General features: G+C 32.4%; 2 protein-coding genes across 2 annotated transcripts; both read right to left on the minus strand.

Annotated features, from left to right (window-relative positions):
* Positions 1–5,903: 5,903 nt before the first annotated feature.
* On the minus strand, positions 5,904–9,567 carry LOC113782625 (beta-glucosidase 18-like). Its single transcript, XM_027328500.1, has 13 exons — positions 9,533–9,567; positions 9,200–9,305; positions 9,008–9,074; positions 8,843–8,901; positions 8,617–8,692; positions 8,455–8,529; positions 8,277–8,364; positions 7,931–8,183; positions 7,679–7,794; positions 7,190–7,463; positions 6,974–7,076; positions 6,418–6,523; positions 5,904–6,341 (listed from the first exon to the last, which is right to left on the minus strand). Exons 1-13 carry the CDS (start codon positions 9,565–9,567, stop codon positions 6,104–6,106), a joined length of 1,596 nt encoding a protein of 531 aa, XP_027184301.1. The 3' UTR covers positions 5,904–6,103.
* A 6,093-nt stretch (positions 9,568–15,660) lies between these two features.
* On the minus strand, positions 15,661–19,089 carry LOC113782626 (beta-glucosidase 18-like). Its single transcript, XM_027328501.1, has 12 exons — positions 18,907–19,089; positions 18,723–18,789; positions 18,559–18,617; positions 18,333–18,408; positions 17,855–17,929; positions 17,670–17,757; positions 17,324–17,576; positions 17,105–17,220; positions 16,643–16,916; positions 16,438–16,540; positions 16,252–16,357; positions 15,661–15,895 (listed from the first exon to the last, which is right to left on the minus strand). The coding sequence occupies exons 1-12, from the start codon at positions 19,087–19,089 to the stop codon at positions 15,661–15,663; spliced, it is 1,635 nt and encodes a 544-aa protein (XP_027184302.1).
* Between the last annotated feature and the right edge of the window lie 8,363 nt (positions 19,090–27,452).

Consider the following 27,452-nt stretch of genomic DNA (forward strand, 5'->3'; position numbering starts at 1 on the left):
AAAAACTAATCAACTTTACATGAAATCATAACACAAATGTAGCACAAGATCATGACTACAATTCCAAAGTGACATTGAAATGTTACCCTAATGTAGTACGATAATACGTGATAATAAAATTAGATGGAGAATGATAAATATTAAATTCTCCTAGAGCTTGCCAAGTCAGGCATTGAAAGAAAAATACAAAATGTGATGTGAAAAAAAAAACACGAAAAGAGAAAAGCACAAGCTCTTTAAAAGGAAAAATGTAAACATTTTTGGACTTTGCCTTATTGCATTTTATGTTAAATAGGGGTATACCTAGCTACGTTGTCTTCCCAAATCAAAATAATATAGATGTTTGGATAGCAAATTTTTTCAAAAAAAATTTTCGCTTGCATCATAAACATATTTTTATAAACACATTTTTCAATCCACCTTTTTATATTCCCAACCACCTTTTTATCTCATATACATCGCATCACAAAAAGTGCTACAATAATTATTCTAAATAATTATTTGGAATAATAGTCTTTTTTTCGTATTTTTAATTTGGCAAATGTCGTATACTAGTAGAGAGAGTTGCCAGATCAAATTTTATTAATATAATAATGTAAATAATAGAAGAGAGATATAAAATCTTACCTTCTTAACAACCGCATAAATAAAAATATAAATTAAGAGTACTACTCATTTGAAATGACAGACCTAATCATGAGAACAATAATAGCCTCAAAACATACACAAATTTTTTCTTCCAACTATGCCCCTAGTGTTTGATCACACTTTGTTCTCCTCAACTCTGAAAAATGTACGCATTTCTTTAATAATCTTTATTAAATATATTAAAGTGGTTATAAAGTTATAATGTAATCTATAATACTTAAAACCAGTATATTTTATCCCAAAAAATTTATTGATGAAATATCTCATATAAATTTTAAAATAAATATCCTAGAATTTTACTATGCTTTCAACATTTCCTTACATTTTATTTCTATAATTTTTTCCAAATAGAATTAACAGTTTCTATAGTCAATTTTTGTTCACAATGAATTATGGATAACCTCATTTACCATAATATCTTTTTGAAATCTTTAAAATTGACCTTAAAATTTTTAATCTCAAAGAAAGGAATGAGATTGTAAAAAATTAATAAATTTGGTATTAACAAAATATTTTGATAAAATTTTATAAATAAAAAATTTTGGAATCACTTTGTCAAAATATATGCTTCAAAAGATGGTGATCAACGAACTCTAAACATAAAATGACAATTATGTGGTTTTGATTAAACTAAAGACATGGAAATGTTTTCAAAAGATTATTTGCTCCACTGTAACAAAAAATGTATTTTGTTAAAATAAAACATTTAATAATAGAAAACTTGCCTTCATATTACTAGCGATATCTATCTATATTTAATTTAGGCAATATTAAGGTAAGTAATTATAGTTAAAAAAAGTGTAGCTTTTCTATGATTAATAAGGAAAATTGTTACAGGGCTTGTATAATTAGAAACTGTTATGTTAGTAAATAATTAATTTTTAAACTTTATAAATTCCAAAACTTAGATGAGGTAAAATTGTGTTTATTTCTAAGGATATTGATCAAATAACTAAGGGGTGTTTTCGCCCATTATTCGCTATAAAAGGGCAATTTAGTCATGACATTTTTTGGACAATCCAGCTCGAACTTAACGTTTGGCTGGTCTTGGGAGGGGGCAAAGTGTATACTCTTTTGATTAAGGAGGACAAAGACCCCCTAGTTCAAGGGCCAAAGTGTTGTTAACCGTAGATTTTATATTAAGAAAAGGCCAAATGCTTTTAGGTTTTTGTCCTGTTGAATTCTATACTAGGGAAACTTGCATAATGAATTAGTAGGAAAACTTGTTAAATTTAAAAATGAGAACACTTGGACTCGAAAGGCAATGATTGAAATTTTTTGATGTACCCTCTCTATAGAAACGAAGAAGTTCACTTGCTACTATTATTTTTTATTTATTTATTTTTTTTAGGTGTGTCCCGTAGGAAGTGGACCTCGCAGACTATTCACCACCCTCAGCAACTTACTGGCAACAAGGTTCGAACCAGGGACCTGAAACTCCATCTTCAGCAACCTCAACCACCAGACCAAGCCCCTGAGGGCCACTTGCTACTATTAAATTGCTACATCAATAATTATTTTTGGTTTACGTTAAACTGTTGACTAGAATGAAAGAACGAAGAAATCAAAGTTCATAGAAATCTGCCTTCTGAAAAGCTAATGTAGATTGTCCATATAAAAAAGAAAAAAGTAAAGTATTATGCCTTCTAAAGTATATAACGAAGAAATCAAAGTTCATAGAAATCTGCCTTCTGAAAAGCTAATGTAGATTGTCCATATAAAAAAGAAAAAAGTAAAGTAATATGCCTTCTAAAGTATATATTGTTTTGTTTTTGTATAAACCCATAGGATATTAGGTTTGGGTAAATGTTGACGTAATGATACCTAGGGGTGTTTCGCGAATCGAGCCGCTTGCGAGCCGATCGCGAGCGGCTCGAATACGAGCTCGACTCGAGCTCGAGCTAATTAAGTCGATCTCGAGCTCGAGCTCGAGCTCAAAAACATTAAGCTCGTTGGCTCGCGAGCGGCTCGCGAGCTCAATTATATATATTTTTTATTTTTTATTTTAATAGTAAAATTACTTATATATCCCTAATATTTTATTATTTGTTAAAAAATTATTATTTTATTCATTTTTTTTAAAAATTATTTTTTATTTTTTAAAAATAAAATAATAATTATTTTTTTTTTATTTTTTAAGCTCGAGCTTGATATTTTGAGCTCGAGCTCGAGTTCAAGCTTCACAAAATTGACTCGAGCTCGGCTCGATTAGCCAAAACTCGACTCGGGCTCGGCTCGTTTGCACCCCTAATGATACCGACCAGATAACGAAAGGAGTAACTCTTGGGGCACATGGCATTGGACCCAATTGGTACTTTTAATGGAAAATTGCAGAAATAGTCCTTCAGATTTGAGATTTGCACCTTTTTAGTCCCTCACTTGTAAATTGACGCGTTTCTGTCCCTTGCTTTTTAGCGCTTCTACTCTTTTAGTTTCTCACTTTTAAAATGATGAGTATTGGTCCCTTACACATATAGGATTCACCATTTTCAGCCCAAAAATGAATTTTGATAACATTTTCACCTAAAATAACTAAAACCAATATGCCAAATTACACGTGCAAAATCATGACCAATACATAAAAATTTAGTACGGCTACCATTTGAAGCTAAATTGGAGTAGGAAACCGCCTTAGTTTTAATGCTATCATGATTTAGACGAGAAGTTTAAATTATTACAAAGAAAAGAAAACATTTTTAAGAACTCTTTAACTTTAATCATAATATGTTGTTATGAAGAAAACATATTATTTTTGTGCCTAAAATCACCTCCAATAAAATTTTAGTACTAAAATTAAACATTCTGCCTTTACCTAGTTTTTTTTATCTAGAAAATAAAAATAATAGTTGATCTTTTTTTGGCAAGGGATTGGTGTGATTTAAGAAACAAGCATAGGGCAAGGGGTTTGAATTCAATATCTATAAATCTTGGATTCAAATCTTCAAAGAATGAATTTAGGTACTTCAATAAGATACATACATACATATATATATTGAGCTTTGGTTCAATTATAAGTGAATATGTAATTGGAAATGAGAATTGGGGTGAAAATGATGCCTTTTGGATATGTGAAAGACCAAATTACACCGTTTTAAAAGTGAGTTACTAAAAAAGTATAAAACCTCATAAGTAAGGGATTAAAATGCATCATTTTAAAAGTGGGGGACTAAAAAATACAAAACTCAACTCTCAAGGGCTACTTTTATGGTTTTCAAATTTTAATTTTGCTGCAATTATATTTTAAATTAAGGGACACACCCTCAACCAGTCAAAGATTGGCTTCACATTGAAAAGGATAAATGTTTCATTTTAAAAGAATATTTCTCTGGTATTAAAATATGGATTGTGACACTCTTCAAAAAAAAAAAAAAAGGGATTGAGACATTAAAATCACCCAGCTTTTAGTGTTTCACTTCTATGTTAGTGTTAACATAATATTATCATCGTTATTGTTGTTGAAAATATTTTGGCAAATTGTGTTGGTGAATTTTAAGAGGGCCTTCCATAATATCAATTCTTTATGGTAAATGATGTTGGTCAATTACAAGAGTGCCATCCTATTGGAAATTACCACGTTGTGCTATAATATCTTCTCCCAATTTTGTTCTTAAGTTTTATCTTTTGCTGCTGAATTCATGTTCCTTTTGGTGTTGTGTTGTTGCATTTTTATGTAGTTGAAAAACTGAAGTACTATCCATTGCGGTAATAGTTATAAAAACTGCTCAGTTGCTGCAACTTTGCTCTTTATTGGAAGTATGCTCCCTCCTATTTTTACCTTTCTCTTTCAGTATATTTCTATTTCCATTTTTGTCCTAATAATGATTTAAAGGACAGCATAAAGGGTAGAGATGAAACTTAAATATTGTCTCTCTTGTAATACGCATTTTTTTAATGTTAATTTAACCCAAAGGGGCTGACAATGTTATGAAACAGTAATCTAGGGGAGGTATGAGAGATTTTGAAAACTACAAGGGCTCTAAATAATATTAAGAAAAACTTCAAGGGAGATTTATCCAAGTATCCTTGAAAGTTTAATTTCTTGGCTCTTCAAATATGTAATATGATATTTTTCTGCAAGCAACTTTTTCTTTTTCTTTATGGACTGAATAAATTAGATCGTTACAATTTAACGTCCTTTTTCCTCCATTAATAGTTCATAGGATGTTTTCATGCTATCAAATTTCGATATTAGGCTCTTCTTGAATGTAAAAGAGTACGTACTTTCTATTCTTCACAATTATGCTGGCCTCCTGTGTTACCAATTAAGAAATCAAGCAACTTATTATATAATTGAAAAATACTTAAAAATTATTTTAAAAAATTTACTAATTATTGTCTAATGTAATATTTTTACTAAAGAAGAAAAATACAGTAGGAGTATAAAATACCAAACTGTCATTGTTCCAAATTTTCATGCACTATATACCTAACATGTTTAGTGATTAAATGTAACAACTACCAATAGCTTTATTCTAATTGTAAAGTTTTGACAACTTAAATATGATTTCATAATCAAATGTGGCTTAGTTGGTAAGATGCTTTGCGTATAGTGGAGATGTCATGGTTCGAATCATTAAGAGAATAAGTGAAGAGCCACCATTAATCTTCTTTAAAAGACAAAATAATAAAACTTTAAATGTGACTATCCAGAAAAGGATGGCTTACACTTTGCCCTCTATAATTTAGTACTTTTCTACATAAATCTCTTATGATTTCAAAAATGATGTATAACTCCCTCATGATTTAGATTAAAGTGTCAAAAAAGAGAATGGAGTCGAATAAAATTTCAAAAGTACCCTTATTTTAAGATGAAAATTATTTGTTAAGCAGAACGAGGAGTTATATATAAATTTTGAAAACTATAAGTGAGTTATATAATAAACCACTAAACTATATGGAGATTATATGATAAAACGATAAACCATAACGAGCTAAAATTTCATGCATATTATGTTTATATATCTTGGTCACTCCAATCATGTTAGCTTATAAATGAAGGTATCTCAACATTTCAACGGTTCCATTACAAAAAACACTTTAATTTAAACTATGAAGGGATTATATATAATTTTTGAAACTATATGATGGATATCTAAAATACCACTAAACCACAGGGGGAAAAGGTGTAATTTGCCCAAAGAAAGAAAAACTAAATGAGGATTTTTTTTTTTTTTTTTTTTTAAATATCTTTCATTTTTTCAAACTCAGGGTCAAAGAGGAGCCATTCCTGGTGAAACACAATCCGAATTTTTTTTTAATTTTTCTTAATAGCCACGAAATTTCCAGTTCTTCTTCGTGCTGTAAACTGTAAGGGTAAATTTGATCCCGCATAATACAACATAATGCAGTGAGGCACAGTTCGAGCTTGCTATTCAATATCCTCACCATTCTTGTATATACCAAGGATAAACATATGTTCAATAAAGGGGGGAAATGAACTGAAAACATTAGTTCATCACTCTTCTTCTGCTCTACCAACTTTGCTCCAAAGTGAAAATGCAGTTCTGGGCTTCATGCCATTGGAGCTGATGTTCCTCAGGAAATTTCTATACCACTTGGCAGAGGACCTAGGATTTCTATTCAACGTTGCCCGATCAACAGAATAAAGTCCAAACTTCACATCATACCCAAATGACCATTCAAAATTATCCATCAAAGTCCAAACAAAATAGCCCCTCACATCAGCACCATTTCTATCAAACAAAAAATGCTTGCTTTCATTAGTTATTCGAGCAAATAATTTCAGTACAATCAGAGGAACAATCTCACCTCATGGCTCGAGCCAAAGATGCTAGGTATGCTTGGTGAAATTCAATTCGCTTGACATCACGCTGTAAATCATCAAGTTGATCTTGTTGCAGTGGCGAAGAATAACCTGTAGGTAAGATAGAGTTATTATGAGCTTGTCTAACAATGATTAGTGGACACTCAATAAGATGGATTTCATGTATTAATTACTGGGAAAAGTGAGATCAAATCGAGAAAGTATTTAAATGCAGGGAGTAATAAATGTGAGTATGCATTCAAATGGTAAGTTCGGTTAAATTGGTTGTGTACTCACGAGTATCCATTGAGCACTTGTTCGAAAAATCTGATTATTGTCTGGTAATAGCTAAAATAAGAAATGACAAGGTAGCAGTTTTTGAGACAACATGACATGTAAAACTGGAAAAACATAGATCTACTTGCACTTCAGGCGCAAATTTATCTGAATAACACGATCAGAGCCAAGTCAATGTGGAACAGGAGTACAAGAGTAAGAGCAAAAACTGTGGATGTTCAAAACTAAACCAAATCACAGATATTTCCCAATGTATATGTTTACCATTCTCAGTAATAAAAATGGGCTTGTTATCGTATCGATTCACTGTATAGTCTACAATCTCTTCCATTCCTCTTGGAACAACACTTAATCTAGGCATCCCTGTCTGTTAAAACCAGCAAAAAACAAGATTAGGAAAAGGCTAATCTTAAGCTATATTACAAATAGAATCTGATATACAGTCAGTGCAATAAATCAGGATAAATCTGATTCTCATACAGGTTCTCCAATCAAAACACCACCATTCTCTGCAGATGTGGAGACAAAGCCTAGGATGGCACGGTCTCCACCGGGGAGACAGGCAGAGCCAGAGCAGGAACAACTTGAGTGTATGCAATCCTTGGCATAAAGAGTTGAATAGTGGTTTAGTCCAATGAAGTCAATGCTATCCCTTATGAGCAGTCTCTCCTCTGATGTGAATTTGGGTAACTCATTCCCATGGTATCGACGCATTTCTGGAGGATAATCACCAAACACGAGAGGATCCAAAGCCCTGTTTTATAAATTGAACCATGGCACATAAAAAATGGGGCATCTTGTCATTTTTTTATTCTTTTCGTATAGAAAATTTTCTTAATTCAATGCTTCTAGCTAATTAGGCTGCGATTGAGTGACAGGAAAAGGGAAAATTTAAAATGCTAGTACATGACTGTGGAAGCTTCCAGTCCCAGGGTGAAGGGTACAGTTTAAGGTGATGTCATGACTTACCAAGCCAGATTAAAAGCCAAAGCCCTATCTGCAGCTTCCTTGTTATGCTCATCATCAGTTAATGGTTCAAACATAAACGAGTGGAGCACCATTCCTATTACACCTTCTTGTTTGGGCTGCAACAAAAAATGTGCCGTTCAGATTATACGCCTCCTTTGTTGAAACGATAACAACAATGTTAAGCTGTAAAACAAAGGGATGCAGTAATGCAAGTTGATGTCATGATTTATGCAAACTAAGTATTTAACTTGCCAGAAACTGCTCGCGATAGAGTTTGGAAGCCTTGGCATGTGCAAGTAACATGTTATGCACTGCAATTAGGGGCTCGGTATCTGAATTACCAGCTGAACAGTTGCCCAAAGGAGGGGAGCAATGACCTGGAGGATGTTTTCCCCATTCATAGGCGCATTCTGCAACTGTATTTGGTTCATTTATGGTCACCCAATACCTCACCCGATCACCAAAATTCTTGAAACATGTTTCAGCAAAATGGAGGAAATCATCCCTAATTTGTCACAAATACCCGAAATTGTGATCTTATTGAAGAGTTAAATATCATCCACACAAAATCCATAATCAGATTTATAGTTCAACATACTGAATCAGAGGATTGAGCCAGCCCCCGTATTTGTCACTAAGCACTTGAGGCATGTCCCAGTGGTAAATTGTCACAAATGGCTGAATGCCTGCATTGATACAATGTATCTAAGCCTCTGAAACAATAGAAGTAAATGAGAGATGAAAGGTGGAAGAAACATGTTATGTTTGCTTAGTACCTCGGAGTAAAAGGTTATCAATAATACTATTGTAGAACATGATTCCAGCTGCATTAACACCACCGGATTTCCCATCTAAACAACCATTCAAAGATATAAGTCCGTGGCATTCAAAGAAAAATGGGACCAAAAGGGGTTATACCTGAGGGGAAAAAAACGTACTTGGAAGTATCCTTGGCCAGGAAATGGAGAAACGGTAAGCATCCACCCCAAGGGAATGGATTATCTCAATATCTTCCTGTTACGATCCAAAAGCAAACAAATTTTATATCGTTTTGCTGCTCAAAATCTTTAATTTACATCTTCATATCATTCATCTAGAATGTTTAAGGTACATTGAGATAAGTAAAAACAAGAAATTAGAGTAGCAGAGCTGGTAACTTGGTACCATGTAACGATGGTAATGGTCAGTTGCTGTATCTCCGGTGTCTCCATTCTTTATATTACCTTAAAAAGTTGGAAACAAAGTAGAAATTTAATCAGATTCATTGAACCAAAATTGTATAGAAAAACACATAGCTGCAAGAGGCAGTTTAAAAGTATCACTTATTACCAATTTTGCGGACAAAAACATCCCAGTCACTAAGGCTCTTTCCATCTTCAAGAATTGCACCCTCAATCTAAAACCATTGAAGTGGTTTCATATTAGACAAATTCCAAGAGAATTTCATCGAAAGTATTCTACCAAAAAATGCAGACAAGAACAAGAAGGTTAAAGAAACACATGATTTGTAATTTTATATACTTGATATGAAGAAGTGGAAACACCGAAGAGAAATCCAGCTGGGAAATCTGATCTTTTGACATCTTCAAACTCTTCTGCTATTCCATTGCCTCCTTCATTATAGGCTCTTACACAAGGATTTGCAGAAATGATTAATATGAAGAGCAGAAAAGAGGACGACGAGAGCATGTTGGTGACCTTCGTTGTGTAAGAGAGGTGTACTGATGGTTCTGAAGAGTAAAGACACTTCAGTCGGGGGTTTGGTAGAAGAAGCAACGGAAGATTACTTGTCAAGAAACAGAAACAAGACTTAAAATATTCGTGGGTTCGTTTGGTGGTAGCTAAGATACATACAGCTTCTGAGGATTACTTGTCGGATGAAATCCCATGACGTTGAACAGTGCCGAACACTGCCTGCCACCTGGTTGTTTGTATTATACGATTTGAGTAATTTGTAATTCTTTATTAATTATTTATACAATTTTGTTAAAAAGACACATTTGTTATATATGGGATGGGTAAAACACCATTTACGTCTTGTAGTTTGGTATTATATTAGATAACTCTCTATGATTTAAAAACTTTTATATAATCACCTCGTGATTTGGATTAAAGTGTCATTTGTTAGTTTTTCCGTTAAAATTAATAATTAATAGTAAAAAGTCAAAGTCAACCTAATAAATTTACAAATTCACCATTTTCGCTACTTTGTTTTCCCTTTTCTCTCTCTCTTTTCTTTTTTTTTTTTTTTGGGAACGGAAGAGATGATTTTGAAAATCTATACTTTGGCTTACAAAATCTTAATTTTCTCCAAAGACAAAAGAGATGAAAGGGAAACAAAAGTAAATAGAAAAGAAACTAACAAGATGGAAGGAAAATATAAAACAAATAAATAAAAAACAAAAAATATCTTTTTTTACTACAAATATTATTATAGGTGTTTAAACCATATTTTTAATGGTATTTAGTTCTTATTTATTCATTATTTATTTCAATTTCTTTCTTTCATGTCTGGAGGAAGAAAAGAAGTAATGGAAGAGTAAATTTGTCAATTTATTACTTTGATTTTGATTCTTTATCATTGACCGTTAGTTTTGACGAAAAAATCTAACGGTGGCACTTTAACTCAAATTAGGAAGAGGTTATATATAGATTTTTCAATCATAAAAGGGTTATGTGGTAAAACACTAAATTATAGGGAAGTAAAAAGTAATTTATCCATATAGAATCCAAATGAATCGTAGTTAAATATTACATATTTCTTTTTAGAGTCTTTCCCGCTATAAAGTTGAAAACTATGTTGGAATGTGGGAAAGGTGTGGGGAGAGGCAGGAGAGTAAAGTTGTACAAGCATCTAGAATGAATTACAAGTTGGTCATATTGCGTTACGCTTGGAAGCTGAATTTGCATTCATTTGCCTTGAAATCAACATTTGACAAATCTTTTTATGTTATAGTAGACCTTATAAATACACGAATTTTATCTGATGAATTCATTTTTTTTTATTTGTATGTTTTAGTTGCAATTACTAGAATAACTATGAGATCAATTTAATCAACATGCAATTTTTTTTAATTCCAACCAGCTACATTATTAAAAGACCATAGCATCCTCACTCAAAAACTGTTACTTTGTAACTTACAAAATTCAGATTTCCACATTTTGAAACAGTTCAAGATATTCAGTGTAGTTAAAATTTGAATATTAATATAAAAACTAGATATTCTAAGTGATTAGTGCATGCAAAATCTAAAGAATTTGAGCCAGAAAGAAACTAGAAATGAAGGGGTTTAAAAAAAAGGCAGGTTTCCTTAATTTATTGCTTTTAGCAAGGAAAAAGGGAGTAAAGAACGCAAGTAGGATGGCAACAGGGCGTGTTTGGAGCAGGGGATCCCCCCCGGTCCCCAGCCTTGTTGCCAAAAAAACTCCCCCGACCCCTGCCTCCATTCCACCCACCCCTTGCCTCGCTTCCCCCGCGGGTGATAATTTGATTTGTTTTTTAGGATCCTTTATTCAATAGATCAAAGCTAAATTCAAAGAATAGAATAAAAAAACAGCGCTGAAAAAGTGAAAAAAGAAAAATAAAACAAGAAAATTATTGAAATAAAACACCAAGAAAATTAAGAAACTCAATTTGATTGTATAAATAGCACTTGGGAATACTCATAGAACACATAAATTGCTCGTGCCAAATATCAACTAGAAATTTAGATAGAAATGGGATAAATGTTACATTTAGTTGTCAAATATTCTAAATTTATTATTATTAGATTATATAATATATTACATTTATTTATGTTAATAACTTGAAGCGGTGGACGGGACAGGGATGGGGCCGGGATATCATTCCTTGCCTCTCGCCCCATTTAAAATGAGGGGAGAAAAATTCCCCCTACCCCATCCCATTATTCCCCTACGAGGCTGGCACGCACGTGTACCCGCTCCCGTTGTCATCTCTAAATGCAAGTTAGAAACTTCGGATTCGAAACCTTTCCACTTATACTAAAAGTCAAAAGAGAGGAAAAAAAATGTTCACGTTTTACCGTAGTCGGTGAGAGGAGTCTTATCACTCGAGAATCATGCGAAAGTTGTTTGTTTGCATGACGTAAGCTCTGCTGATTAATGATCTTTTTTTTTACTCCCAATTTATGAAGTCAACAAACATAAAATACACAAAATCATTCAGGTACCGTACTCAATCATGTTGATTAATGTTTTATTCAATTTAATTAGGTTGCAGATTAATTATACTAATGCAATGTTTAGTGCATAACATTTCGAGGCAATGGCAAAATATTTTGTTGGAAAAATTGCGAATAAATTTGGGTAGTTTTCAAAATCTAAATTCTCCTATAGCCCTTTTAAGAAAGAATAATAAAACTCTGCCCCATGGATTATGGCTCGTTTGGCAAGTGAGTTTTTTGGGAGTTTGTCTAAAACTTTACTGTAACTTACTATAGAAGTTTTTAAAAAAATTTTTGAAGTATGTAAATTTTTGAATATTTTGAGTGTATAGTTTAAAATTTTTGAAAATTTTTTTGAAGTTACTATAGCTAAAATTTTTAAAAAACTTGTAACAAACAAACTTGGCATATATTATCTCCCATGAGGAAACATATCTAAAACTTTATTATGCCAAAAAATATCCTCTTAAGTAATACTAGATAGAGACGAGAAATAGGGAGAAGTCAGAAGAGTTGTTGATCGATACAAGACAAAACTAGAAGTTATTGACTTAGAATAATGAAGGCTAAAGAAATTCATTAGCCTGGAATTATCGGAGATTAAGGAAATTCATGTGAGGTTAATTTTGTGTTTATTTATTCTTCATTCATTCCTTTTTTTCTTAAAAAATTCTTATACAACTTTGTAGTATTTGATAGTGAAATTAGTAACAATGAAAAAAAATTAATCAACTTTACATGAAATCATAACACAAAATGTAGCACAAGATCATGACTGCAATTCCAAAGCGACATTGAAATGTTACCCTAACGTAGTACGATAATACGTGATAATAAAATTAGATGGAGACTGATAAATATTAAATTCTCCTAGAGCTTGCCAAGTCAGGCATTGAAAGAAAAATAGAAAATGTGATGTGAAAAAAAAAAACACGAAAAGAGAAAAGCACAAGCTCTTTAAAAGGAAAAAGGTAAACATTTTTGGACTTTGCCTTATTGCATTTTATGTTAAATAGGGGTATACCTAGCTACGTTGTCCTCCCAAATCAAAATAATATAGATGTTTGGATTTTCACTTGCATCATATTCAATCCACTTTTTTATATTCCCAACCACTTTTTTATCTCATATACATCACATCACAAAAAGTGTTACAGTAATTATTTCAAATAATTATTTGGAATAATAGTCTTTTTTCATTTTTTTAATTTGGCAAATGTCGTATACTATTAGAGAGAGTTGCCAGATCAAAATTTATTAATATAATAATGTTAATAATAGAAGAGAGATATAAAATCTTACCTTCTTAACAACAGCATAAATAAAAATATAAATTAAGAGTACTACTCATTTGAAATGATAGACCTAATCATGAGAACAATAATAGCCTCAAAACATATAAAAAAATTTTCTTCCAACTATGCCCCTAGTGCTTGATCACACTTTGTTCTCCTCAACTGAAAAATGCACGCATTTCTTTAATAATATTTATTAAATATATTAAAGTGGTTATAAAGTTATAATGTAATCTATAACACTTAAAACCAGTATATTTTATCCCAAAACTTTATTGATGAAATATCTCATATAAATTTTAAAAGAAATATCCTAGAATTTTACTATGTTTTCAACATTTCCTTACATTTTATTTCTATAATTTTTTAAATAGAATTAACAGTTTCTATAGTCAATTTTTGTTGACAATGAATTATAGATAACCTCATTTACCAAATATCTTTTTGAAATCTTTAAAATTGACCTTAAAATTTTTAATCTCAAAGAAAAAATGAGATTGTAAAAAATTAATAAATTTGGTATTAACAAAATATTTTGATAAAATTTTATAAATAAAAAATTGTGGAATCACTTTGTCAAAATATATGCTTCAAAATATGGTGATCAATATGAACTCTAAACATAAAATGACAATTATGGGGTTTTGATTAAACTAAAGACATGGAAATGTTTTCAAAACTTAGATTATTTGCTCCACTGTAACAAAAAATGTGTTTTGTTAAAATAAAACATTTAAAATAGAAAACTTGCCTTCATATTACTAGCAATATCTATCTATATTTAATTTAGGCAATATTAAAGTAAGTAATTATAGTTAAACAAAAAGGTGTATCTTTTCTATGATTAATAAGGATAATTGTTACAGAGACTGTTATGTTATTAAATAATTATGATATCTAAATTTTTAAAGCGTTATAAATTCCAAAACTTAGAGGAGGTAAAATTGTGTTTAATTCTAAGGATATTGATTAAATAACTAAGGGTATTTTTGCCCATTAATCGCTATAAAAGGACAATCTAGTCACGACATTTTTTTGACAATCCAACTCAAACTTAACGTTTGGCTGGTCTTGGGTGGCGATAAAGTGTATTCTCTTTTGATTAAGGAGGACAAAGGTCCAAAGATTTTATATTAAGAAAAGGCCAAATGCTTTTAGGCTTTTGTCCTGTTGAATTCTATACTAGGAAAACTTGCATAATGAATTAGTAGGAAACCCTTGTTAAATTAAAAAATGAGAACACTTGGACTCGAAAGACAATGATTGAAATTTATTGAGCACCCATCTAGTAATTACAATTTATTTTGTCATTTTTATTAATTTATTCCCCATGTACTCTTTTTCGGTTTTTAAAATGATTCCTGGCTTTGAGGCCTTACCTACCCATAACCTGGCAAACAAACTCGAACTACACTTTTACTAAAATATGCGCATAAGATATTTTGATAGTAAATTATTTGAGATAATTTTATGAAAAAATATTGTAACACGTTTTTGATATCAGCGATGGAGTTCTCCTTTCCAATGGGTTATATGTGAGATAAAAAAGTGATTGAAAAATGTGTTAACGATGCAAGCAAATCAGTGTGTATAAATAAGGTGGACACACTCAGTATTAGTGTCCATAATCTATGGGAATGGCATGGGGATTAGGCAAATAGATTAATAAATGGGATTTTTTTTTCTCTTTCCTATTCTTGTACAAAGAGAAACCACACCTAGTGAAAAGAGACAAATTTTTTTTCCTCTCAATAGGCATGAGATTTGCAAATTGCAATTCTTCTGAGCGCTGAAAGAGCACATTTCATCTTGCATAATACAACTGTTGGATTCCTATTTCCTCACCATACTTTTATATACCAAGGATAAGCATATGTATAAGTAATGGTAAATATCCAAGGGAAAAATGAATAGAATTAGCAACTTATGTAGTCAATTTTTGTTGACAGTAAATTATAGATAACCTCATCTAGCATAATACCTTTTCAAAACTTTACAATTAACCTTAAAATCTTTAACCTCAAGAATTAAAAAGCGAAATGAGCTTGCAAGAAATTAATAAATTTGGTATCAACAAAATATGTTAGCAAATTTTTATGAACAAAAAATTCAAAAGCACTTTGTCAAAATACAAGTGTCAAAAGATAATGATCAATGACACTTAAACATGAAATGACAATTATGTAGTTTTGATTAAATTAAAAGACACAAATATGTTTTTATGTACCAAGGATCCACATTGCAGTGAGGTTCAGTTTGAGCTTGTAAACTATTTCCTTACTGTAGGGTAAACCTTTTATATATTGACGGTGTATATACTAGTGGGTTTAGATGCATGCCATATATATAAAATTTAATGTTTAAATTCAAATTCAAATGATATGATATTCATCCAATCCCATCATTATATACACTAACAATGTAGGAAATATTAATCTATAAACATATGTATAAACAACGGTGAAATATACAAAGGGGAAAATGAACTAAAAACACCAGTTCATCACTCTTCTGCTCTACCAACTTTGCTCCAAAATGCAGCTGCAGTTCTTGGCTGCATGCTATTGGAGCTGATGTTCCCCAGGAAGTTTCTGTACCACTTGGCAGAGGACCTAGGAGTTCGATTCAAGGTTGCACGATCAACAGAATAAAGCCCAAGCTTTACATCATACCCCAATGACCATTCAAAATTATCCATCAATGTCCAGACAAAGTAGCCCCTCACATCTGCACCATTTCTGTCAAACAAAAGTATATACATTGATAAATTATTCTAGCAAAGATTTTCAGTACGAAAGAAAGCATGCATGAAATCATGAATCTTTTTTGTACGAGAGGTGATATGATTTGTTTAAATGCATTCATACCTTGCCCGAAGGATGAGAGGCAAAAGGGGAAGGCTTATAGGCTATAGCTTCTTAAAGAAAAAATGTTCCATAGTGTTGAAAAATTTATAAACCTTTTTTAGTTTCTAAATCAGTAGAAAAGAGAATATTTATCCCATAATTGGCGAAGAATCTGCTCGACAAAAGCATCATTAATGGCAGTATATGAGGATAGATGAATGTGACTACAATCATGGGAACAATATCACCTCATGGCTCGAGCCAAGAAAGCAAGGTATGCTTTGTGGAATGCAATTCGCTTGACATCAAGTTGGAAATCATCAACTTGTTCTTGTTGTGGAGGTGTAGAATAACCTACAGATTGGTTAAAATTATGAGTTCTCAGTGGTAAGACAAATGATAACAGAAGCATGTTATCGAAAGTATATTTTTACCATTTTCAGTAATAAACATAGGCTTGTTATGGTATCGATTCTTTACATAGTCCACAATCTCTTCCATTCCTCTTGGAACAACAGAGAATATAGGCAACCCTGTCTGTTTAAACCAGAAAAAAAAAGTGCATGAGGGAAAAAACTAATCTTAAGAGTCATATAGCAATCTGAATTTGATATTTCAGCGAATATCTGATTCTCGTACTGGTTCCCCAATCAAAACACCACCACGCTCTGCAGTAGTACAGACAAAGCCGCCGATGGCACGGTCTCCACCAGGGGCACAGGCAGAGTCAGAGCGGGCACAACTTGAGTGTATGCAGTCCTTAGCATAAAGAGTTGCATAGTGGTTCAGTCCAAGGAAGTCAATGCTATCCCTTATGAGCAGTCTTTCTTCTGGTGTAAATTTGGGTAACTCATTTCTGTGATAGCGACGCATTTCTGGAGGATAATCACCAAACACTAGAGGATCGAAAGCCCTGTTTTATAGACATAGCACATCAAGAACGTGTCATCTTGTCATGTTTTGATTTATTTCACATAGAGAAGCTTCTTGATTTCAATCTTTCTATCCAAATAGGCTTCAATCGCGTGAGAGGAGAGGACAGTAAAAGCTCCCAATCGCAGGCTAAATGGCACAGCTTAAGGAGGAGATGCCAACACTTACCAAGCCACATTATTAGCCAATGTCCTCTTTACAGCTTCCTTGTCATGCTCATCATCAGTAAATGGTTCGTACATAATTGCATGGACCACAATTCCAATTACACCACCTTGTTTGGGCTGTACCAAGATTGGTGTGACGAAAACAACGAACTTTAGCTGTAAAATCCATTAAAACAGCTGATACTGTACATCATTGATGCCAACGAAGTATTTTACTTGCCTGAAACTGCTCACGGTAGAGCTTGGAAGCCTTGGCATGGGCAAGTAACATGTTATGCATTGCAATCAGGGGCTCAGTATCTGAATTACCAGCTGAGCAGTTGCCAAAAGGAGGGGAGCAATGACCTGGAGGATGTTTTCCCCTTTCATAGGCAAGATCTGCAACCGAATTTGGTTCATTGATGGTCACCCAATACCTCACCCGATCACCAAACTTCTTGAAACAAGTTTCAGTAAAATGGACGAAATCATCCCTAATTCAATTCACATAGACCCAAGCTTTTGATCTTATTGCGGAGTTATATACCATTCACATAAAATCCAGCATAATATTAAGTTCAACATACTGAATCAGAGGATTTAGCCAGCCCCCATATTCGTCACTAAGCACTTGGGGTATGTCCCAGTGGTGAATTGTGACAAAAGGCTGAATGCCTGCGTTGGATATAACGTGATCTAAACCTCTCAAACGACAGAGTAGTAATAAATAAGAGATGAAGGGTGGAAGAAACATGTGATGTTTGCTCAATACCTCTGAGTAGAAGATTATCGATTATACTATTGTAAAACAGTATTCCAGCTGCATTAACACCACCCAATTTCCCATCTAAACAAACCATTCAAAGATTTATTGTGAGTTTGTGGCATTCCAAGAAAAGAAGAGGGACCAAAAGGGATTATACCATTGAGGGTAAACTACTTAAAGGGCCTCTAAACTATTTCAATTGTCAACTTTGACGTCTCATTTATTTTAAAACACAAATTGATCCACTAATAATAAAAATTGTCAAATTTTGATAATTTAGCAATTCCTATCATTAGATCCGTTAAATTTTTCCTTTAGATCCATCAGATTGACTAGTGGAGATGGACTAAAGGATCAAAAATTGACCTTTTTTATGGTTGATGGACCAAATTGAGACTTGAAATAGATGAGAAGTCAAAACTTAATTATTGAAATAGTTTAGGAACTCCTTAAGTAGTTTATCCTTGAAAGGAAAATAACGCACTTGGAAGTATTCTTGACCAGGAAATGGAGAACCGGTAAGCATCCACTCCAAGAGAATGGATTGTCTCTATATCTTCCTGTCATGAATGATTCAAAAGCCACATGCTTTAAATGGATTCATTGCTTGAAATCTTTAATGTACATCTTCATATCATTCATGTAAAATGTTAAGGGTAAAGTGAAAGGATATCAGAGTACTGGAGTTGGTAACTTAGTTAATTTGATACCAGGTAACGATGGTAATCATCAGTGGCTATATCTCCAGTGTCTCCATTGTTTACATTGCCTAATACAATTTGAAGCAAAGTAGAAACTTAATCAGATTTCTTTATCCAAATTTGTATAGAAAAAGACCTTGTTATAAGCAGCAGTAAAAAAGTATCACTATCACCATTTTTATGGACAAAAACACCCCAGTTACTAAGGCTCTTCCCATCTTCAAGAATTGCACCCTCAATCTAAAACCATTGGAGTAGTGTCATGCTAGACAAATTTCAAGAGAACTGCATGGAAAAATATATCACCAAAAACACAGGCAAATACACAAAAGTTAAAGAAACACATGATTTGTATACTTGATAGGAAGAAGTGGCAACACCAAAGAGAAATTCAGTTGGGAAATCTGATCTTTTCACATCTTCAAGCTCTTCTTCTATTCCATTGCCTCCTTCTTGAAGGGCTCTTGCATAAGGATTTGCAGAAATGAGCAATACGAAGAGCAGAAAAGAGTAGGAGGACAGCATAGTGGTGACCTTCATTAGTTTATTATTCGAGTGGTGTCATGAGAGTGCTAAAGATAATTTAGTCTTTGATTTGGCATAACAAGAGACAAGAAGATCACTTGTCTGAAAACAGAAACAAGACTTAAAAATTAATGGTAGTTGAGACAATATCGCACTTCAGAAGATCACTTGTTGGATGAAATCTTATGACAATACCTTCTACCTTGTCAGAAACGTGTATAAAGTGTTTTCCTTAGGTAAGGATGCAGCATTGTTCATTCAATGCTAGTATTAGAACCAGAAAGCTGAATTCTCGTTTATTTGCCTTGAATTCAACGTTGTACATTTTTTACAAATTATTATTAGGATTAATCTTTCCTCCACAGACAGTATATACACTGTCAGCATTGGATAAATGACAACCATGCAAAATTTAAATTTAAAATTTAATTTTTACACATGTGTCATAGATCTAATAGTGATAACGCATGCACTGGTAGTGTATATAAGATTTACTCTTATTAATAATAGGCGTTATTAATACATGATATTTTTGCTGATCCATTTACGTTTGCTTTTTCTTGGGTAAATTAGTCCTTTGCAGTTTAACGTTTTTCTAAATAACCCTTTTATGATTTTAAAGCTCTCCATCTTGACTTTATTGCCAAAATGACATAAACATTCTTCATAATGAAGCCACCTGAGATGTCAAGATTACGTGTGCTAACCACGTAGGGTTATATACATTTTAATACCATAAAATGATAATGTAAAAAAGTATTATACCACAAGGGAAAAAGTGTAATTAATCCTACATATACCCTTTCTTTTATTATTTGTATCTTATACCTGCAAATTGGACAATAAATATGAGATCAATTTAATCAAGGTGCAAAGTCTTTTAAATTCCAACCATGGAGTAAAAGGCCATAGCATAAAATGCGGGTTTTCCTCACAGACATACTATTGCTCAAATAATTTACCAAAAATAGTTTTCCTAATTATGCTGTAACTGTTGTTGACATACACTGTGATTAAAATTTGGTTTTACTAATCAGTTAGATATTTTAAGTGATTAGTGCATGTAAAATCTGAAGAATATATGAGTGAGAAAGAAAGAAACACAATAAATAAAATAAAACACAATAAATAAAATATTTGTTAATTAACTTAGACAAAAGTTAAAGAGAGTTCAACATCAACAAATTCGTTGAATGAAGCCTCCCCGCACAGCTATGAGCTATCAACCCCACTTTAACCAAAACTTCAAAATAGTAAACATGGATATGATAAATTTGTGAGTTTATATATTCATAATTTTTTTCTTCAGTTTTTCTGGATCAAAATATTGAAACTTTGGTTGATTAGTGAAGGCATATCAGAGAAATGAACGGATTTAAGCAAAAATATATTTGCTTTTAGGATGGAAAAAATGTTTAGGAATGTTTAGGTCTTATCATACTGATTAAGGATTTTTTTTCCTGATTTATGAAGTCAACAAACATATAAATATATGAAGTTATTGAGGTAACATATTCAATTATGCTGGTTCCTCTTGTTATTATTAATTTAATTAGGTGACAAATAATAGAGCACAATGTATCAACGTAACGAAATGCGGCAACCCAACCCTTCTACCCTGCCATTATATATATAAATATATATAATTTTTCCTGATTTATGAAGTCAACAAAAATATAAATATATGAAATTATTGAGGTACCATAATCAATTATGCTGATTCCTCTTGTTATTAATTTAATTAGGTGGAAAATAATAGAGTGCAATAAATACAAGGTAACGAAATGTGGCAACCTAACCCTTCTCCCTGACCTTTTTTTTTTTTAATAAATGAGAGATTTTAAATTTAAGATTTCTTACTATCAGTCTCTCCTGCCCTCCCTGTGTTAGCTCTTCTGGTAGCAAGTGCCTCTTCAAGCCACACTTACCAGGTTTCGAGTCTTGCCTAGGGCTACCGCGTTCGAGGGGGTAGGGCCTCCCCTCTCGGGTCGCAAGGGATTAGTCGGGCTGAAGGCCCAAATATCCCGTGTGCCTGAAAAAAAAAAAAAAGTCCCTCCCATATTATCATTCACTATTATATTATATATATATAGACACACACACAACAATGTGATTTTTGTAATTTCAAAATCACTATTAATTTGTACAAGACAGAGATCCAGAAATAGGGAGAAGAATTGTTGATTGATACAAGGCAAAACTAGAAAGATCAAATAATTAACTTGCAAACAAGGGAGGTTAAGGAAATTCATCTGGCATTAAAACTTCAAAAACTACACGTAATTATGCAATAATTTAGCGTTGTACCCAAAAAAAACCGAAAAAGAAAAAATGAAAAGAAAGTCTGGCCTCATGGAAAATGGGAGACACCAATAAAATGATGTGACGCAGACTAATTGACAGTTTCGATTTTAAATTTGTACAGTCAACTATGCTAAAGCACAGGGATAAACTATTCTGCTCAAAGTGAAGCACAGCTGTCATCCAGTTTACTTATTCGTTTATTTATTTTGGCAACGTCATTCTGTGTTTCTTTATTTTTCTTTCATTCCCTTTTTTTTTTATAAACTATATCTATTCCAACATTCTTCTTGAAATTGAAGCTCGAGCTTGGCTCAATTATAATTCTAATTTGATTGAACTTGATCTCAAACTCAATCAACCCTAACTGAATGAAGATCAAACAATCTTAATTGAGCTTTATGCAACATTAATTAATATTTGTGTTTTCTAAATAAGGGATGATACACTACAAATTTTACCCTAACCAAAACCAAAAAGTAAATGAATATTTGTTAGGCTCGATGATTGATGTTTCAAGCCGCACGCACAATGCTTAAGTTCGAGGTCATAAAGCTATTCGAGCAGCTAAAAATCAGCTCAAGTTAAATCTACTTAAGTTCGAATTTGAGTTTCACTGAATACATATTTATGCTATAATTTTACCGCATCACATTAAAGCATGATATTCATGGCTATATGACTTCTTCTTCTTCTTCTTCTTCTTTTTCCTTTCTTTTGTTTGGTTGGTGGAGATTTGGTTGTTGGGGTAGGAAAGACAGCCGCTTGTTTTGAGGGGTTTGGCATATGGAATGACAATAATTCTAATATTTAGTTCCCGATACACTGTAATGGCAATTGAAATATTAGAATCATATCCAATTCATGATTCCTGAGTAAATTGGGAGGATTCACTCAAAATTCTCAACTCATTTCCAACAGTGAATAAACAAAAAATAAAATATTTTGTTAAAATACTTCCTTTCTCTCTCTCCCAGACTTCCACTGTCGAGCCTCCCCTTCCTCCCTTGACTTCAACAATCCTGCCCTCCCCTTCCTCCCTTGCATCTGACAACACCCCATTCTCCTTTGTTTCCGATTTTCTTCCTTTTCCATGGCATCTGACAAATCACTCTTCTTCTCCCACTACCGGTCACTCCCCCCTCACCCCAGTGGACCCTCTCCTCTCCTCCCTCGCCATCAAATCGTCCTCCTCATCGCAATTGATCTCTTCTCTTCTCTTTGTGAAGGTCTCTAGCTGGATTGCATTGTATGGTGTTTCTCATACGTTTCAGCAAAGGATGCAATTTGCCGTTTCCTTTTGCAAAATTTTTTGCGAATATTTGAAAGTTCCAGTTGCAACTTATTGAGAAAAGAAAAAAAATGACAAATATCCAGATCTTTTATTGATTAGTCATGAGTTTTTGTTGGTAATTGTTAAACAAAAAACAAAAAAAAGATTTGGATTGGTAGTGATTTGGTGGTGGCCTGATGGTTGGCGTGATTATCAATCTAGGAAAGAGAACAATAATTAAAAAAATAAAAAATTAATTTTGATACCATTCCAACTATATTTATACCAAACACCAGTCTGTAAAATGATACCAGAGATTCATACCCATACTGATTTTTGTATATTATTCCATCTCCAATACCAATTCCAAAGCATGAACCAAGCACCCCCTAAGATTTGATTCAATCACATCGCACACATCAACAAAAGTGGAAAGGGAAAAAAGGATCATGACAAGTAATATATTCTTTTTCTTCTATTTGTTTTCTTCTTCACTACTCCTTTATTTTGCTCGTTTGGAGCACATACATTGCACGTTGTGTCACTTCATTCAACGTTATGTCAGTGTTGTCTATCTCAAAATCATTTTCTTGTGCATCAGACTCAAATTCGTTTGTGAGATCCACAGCTTATTATCTCGAGGGCCCAACTTGGAAAGTTTATCTTCAGTTAATTCGCATATAGGGTCCGTTTGTTTCGGGTGAAAATGTTTTCCAAGAAAATATTTTCCTAATTTCCCGTGTTTGGTTGCACAAAAATTACTGAAAACATTTTCCTATGTAAAATATTTTCACTCATCTTATGGAAAACAACTTCCCTTCCCAACTTCCTGAAGTTGTTTTCCGAAATGCATGCATCTTGCCTGTAGTATGTTCCAAACTTACTGAAATCATCTTGCAGTATGTTCTTTTTTTTTTTTAGTGTAAACAGGAAGATCGAACCCAAGACCTCTTTCTTACACTCCCTCCCCCGTACCACCCAACCCTCCCCCTAGTATATTCAAAATAAAAAAAAATCTCATCCTGCTCATCCTATGCTAGTAATTAATTATGTATAATAGGGACATTCTTTTCTAGAGAAACTTTCAGCAGTGAGAGTGCAAGATATATGTCACAATAAACATTGCATGTGATTGATATTTGACACTAAATGGCCAGCAATTTATTTATTTGCTTAAGGAGATATTTTTTATTCATATATACCTTTCTCCAAGATTTTTTAAAGTTAAACAATGAGATAAATTTTCTTATTTTGCATGGGAAGAAGTATGTAGTTATAATGTGTAGAAAGTAAAGATAGAGATAAAAGTGAAAATATTTCAAAAGTTAAACAAACACCAGAAAAATGAAGTAAGAAAATATTTTCAATAAACTAACCAAACACCTGAAAATGATGAAAGGGAAATGATTTTCATGGAAAATTACTTCCACGGAAAATATTTTCCCAAGGAAAACATTTTACTTCCAACCAAACAGACCCATAATGTGAATATTTTTCTATTCTAAACAAGTACTAAATCTTTAGGCCTATTCGCTTGGCTAATTAAGCAAGGTGATGAGAAAATGAGAGCACCACAAATAAAATTACCAACAGTGCTAAATAAAGCAAATTTTAGATACGAATAAAAAAGCAAAAACTGTTGTATTAAAAGTATAGAGTGAAAATCCACATCTAACCCTCTAATTCTTTTTCTCCTAAGCAATAGTACAATTAAAAGAAAAAGTAGACATATATCCTCCCTATGGATTCTTTTTAGACTCGAGGGGTGTTGTCGGAATTTTGAACGGCCTTTTGTCATCACCATCCCCAAAATTAGTACTCCATTGAGGTAATAATAAGCACAGAATCCAAGCTAAATGAATCTCGAAAGTGCATCAACACCCTTTGGACCTGCCCATAGACAAAAAGAAGGTGGTCAATTATGGTTCAGAAAATTTTAATTCAAAAAATTAGCTAAACAAGGAAATTAAATTGAAGAAATGCTTTCAATGACTACATTAAGAAAATTAACAAGAGATAGCATTACTTACCAAAATGAAGGAATCAAATATGAGTCAAAAAAAATCAAAAGTTAATGACATAAGAAAAATATTAATTATAGCCAATTTTTCCAAAAAAAAATTTTCGCTTGCATCATAAACACAATTCCCAATGTACCTTTTTATATTATTAACCTCCTTTTTATTTCACATACATCATATGACAAAAAGTGCTACAGTAATTATTTCAAATAATTATTTGGAATAATACTCTATCCAAACAAAGGCATTGTATTTTGCCAACAACAATATAGGAGGGAAATTAGCTTTAGTATACCCGAACCGTGACTGTCATTGGCAAAATGTACATGATGATGTTCCAAATACCCATTGATTGGATAGCTAGCAATTTATTTATTTATTTTCTCTTTGTTTCAAGTTATTGTTATTGATTTCGTCCTATAGTTGACTATATTCAGAACCATGTATAGAAAAAAAAAGTATTAAATTGCCCAAATGACTCAAGAAAAATTTGTGCAAGTGAAGATGTTGCAAAATTAAGAATGACGCATAAGCATCATAGACCAATCGAAAACATGTCCAATTGCTGTTTCCAAGATACTTCTTGTCCGTAATCGTGTTCATTTCTTCGATCATATAATTTTGACTTCCTTCTACTAAATATATACTTTACACGCTAGTTATATTCCAAGTAAAACTACGAGAAAAAAAATTATTAACATTATAGGCTACACATATTACACGGGCTTCTCATTCATTCTCACAGCTTACACAAATGTGTCCGAGTTAATGTCAAAAATAACATAGCTACAAGAATGCACAACAAAAAGGGGAAAAAAAGATAGTATATACAACAATCAATACACCTGCTGTCAAACTATTGTCTAAAAGAAACAAATCCAAAAGGGTATTAAAAAGTGTGCAGCTAACATCTGCGAATTGTGTAATTGAGTCATGCAGCTACGAAGTCCTCAGACAGTGTATGAACTTTGGCATGCTAGTAGTGCTGGAGTTTTTCAAGCTAAACAGGTCTGTGGTACTATCGTGGCATCCATTGCGAATTCTGTGCAGCTTGTGGTACTTACTTGGGAAAGATTTCCAGGAACAGAGAGAATTGGGAATTGGCATTAGAATGGGGAATGCTTTTCCATAGATTTTTGTTGGTCTTTTTAACACTTAAAAATACACTGACAGTATAAGAAAAATTAATCCAATATAAAAATAATAACTGTAAAAGTTTTTTGGGAAAAATAATCGGTTTCATCCTTCACATTTCACAAAAATAATCTTTTCGTCCCTCACTTTTGAAATGAAGCAATTTCATCCTTGGTATTTAAAAACTGAAATTATTACATCCCTAAATCTAAATTTCAATCTAAATCAAATCACCAATCAACCTGATTACAAATTTTGGGGGTGTAATTGGAAGATTACTTGGTTAACTCAACTTGATATTCATGTGAAATTTAATGAACCTAAAAATAAAAAATAAAAAATTATAACATAAAAAAGAAAGATTAATCTTTTCTACATTATCATTGTGTACACTGACGGTTTTATGTACCGCCATATCATTTTAATTTAAATTTAAACACCAAATTTTATATTTATGATACACATTTAGATTCGCAAGCGGATATACTAACGGTGCATGAAAAGATTTATCAAAAAAAAAAATTCCACTATTCCAAGACAAAGAATGGCCTTTTATGTTATAATTTTTATTTTTTTGGTTTAATAAATGTCATGTGAATATGATGAAGTTGACCGAATGATCTATCAATTCTATTTTCGAAATTTATTGCTGGGTTATTGGATGGTTTGATTCAGATTGAAAATTAGGTTCAGGGATGTAATAGTTTTAATTTTTAAATGTCAAGGACGAATTTGCTTCATTTTAAAAGTGAGAGACGAAAAGAATATTTTTGTAAAATGTAAGGGATGAAACAGGTAATTTTCCTAAGTTTTTGTAAAATGTAAAGGATGAAACAGGTCATTTTCCTAAGTTTTTTTGGATAAATTACATTTTACCTCCTTGTGATTTAGTATATTTTTACATAACTTGTCTATGGTTTCAAAAACTATACATAAGCCTTCATACTCTGGACTCTAAAAGAAATAAATTATCCCCAGTCCCTATGGATTCGACCCTACTCACCGCTATATACAAGTTTGTATTTTTCTCGAGTAGGTATTTATTATTATACAGGCTCGACACCTGTCAGCCAAATGCTTTTAGGTATTTTTGACAAGTGGATTCTTGGTCATTTTAGCTAAACTTTTCCTTCCCTTTTTTGATTCAATTGGGCCAAAATAATTAAAATATTTTTTCTCTGAGCCAAGTTACTATAGCACCCCATCTTTTTGACACATGTATTGCACATATTTTTGACAAGTGGATTCTTGGTCATTTTAGCTAAACTTTTCCTTCCCTTTTTTGATTCAATTGGGCCAAAATAATTAAAATATTTTTTCTCCTTCAGAAAATCAACTGTGTCGCTTCTTCTTCTTCTTGCGGCAAGTGCTGTTATTTTTTATTTTTTAAAACTAATCTAACTAAAATTGTTGCCATGTTCTTTTTTTTTCGTCGAGATGATTAGCTACTTAACAAAGAGAAGTTTTTATTATTTTTTTATCCCATTTTACATTTTCTTTTCTTCCTTTTTTTTCTTCATGTCTAATCTCTCATATTTGCTCTATTCTTCGATCATAATGTTATAGTCAACTGGCATTTGTTTGTTAAATTTATAGGATGATGCTATTATTTGGTATTTTTCATGGATAAAAGGTGAAATATTAAAATA

The sequence above is a fragment of the Coffea eugenioides genome, chromosome 9 (assembly GCF_003713205.1).
Source record: "Coffea eugenioides isolate CCC68of chromosome 9, Ceug_1.0, whole genome shotgun sequence".
Lineage (NCBI taxonomy): Eukaryota > Viridiplantae > Streptophyta > Magnoliopsida > Gentianales > Rubiaceae > Coffea > Coffea eugenioides.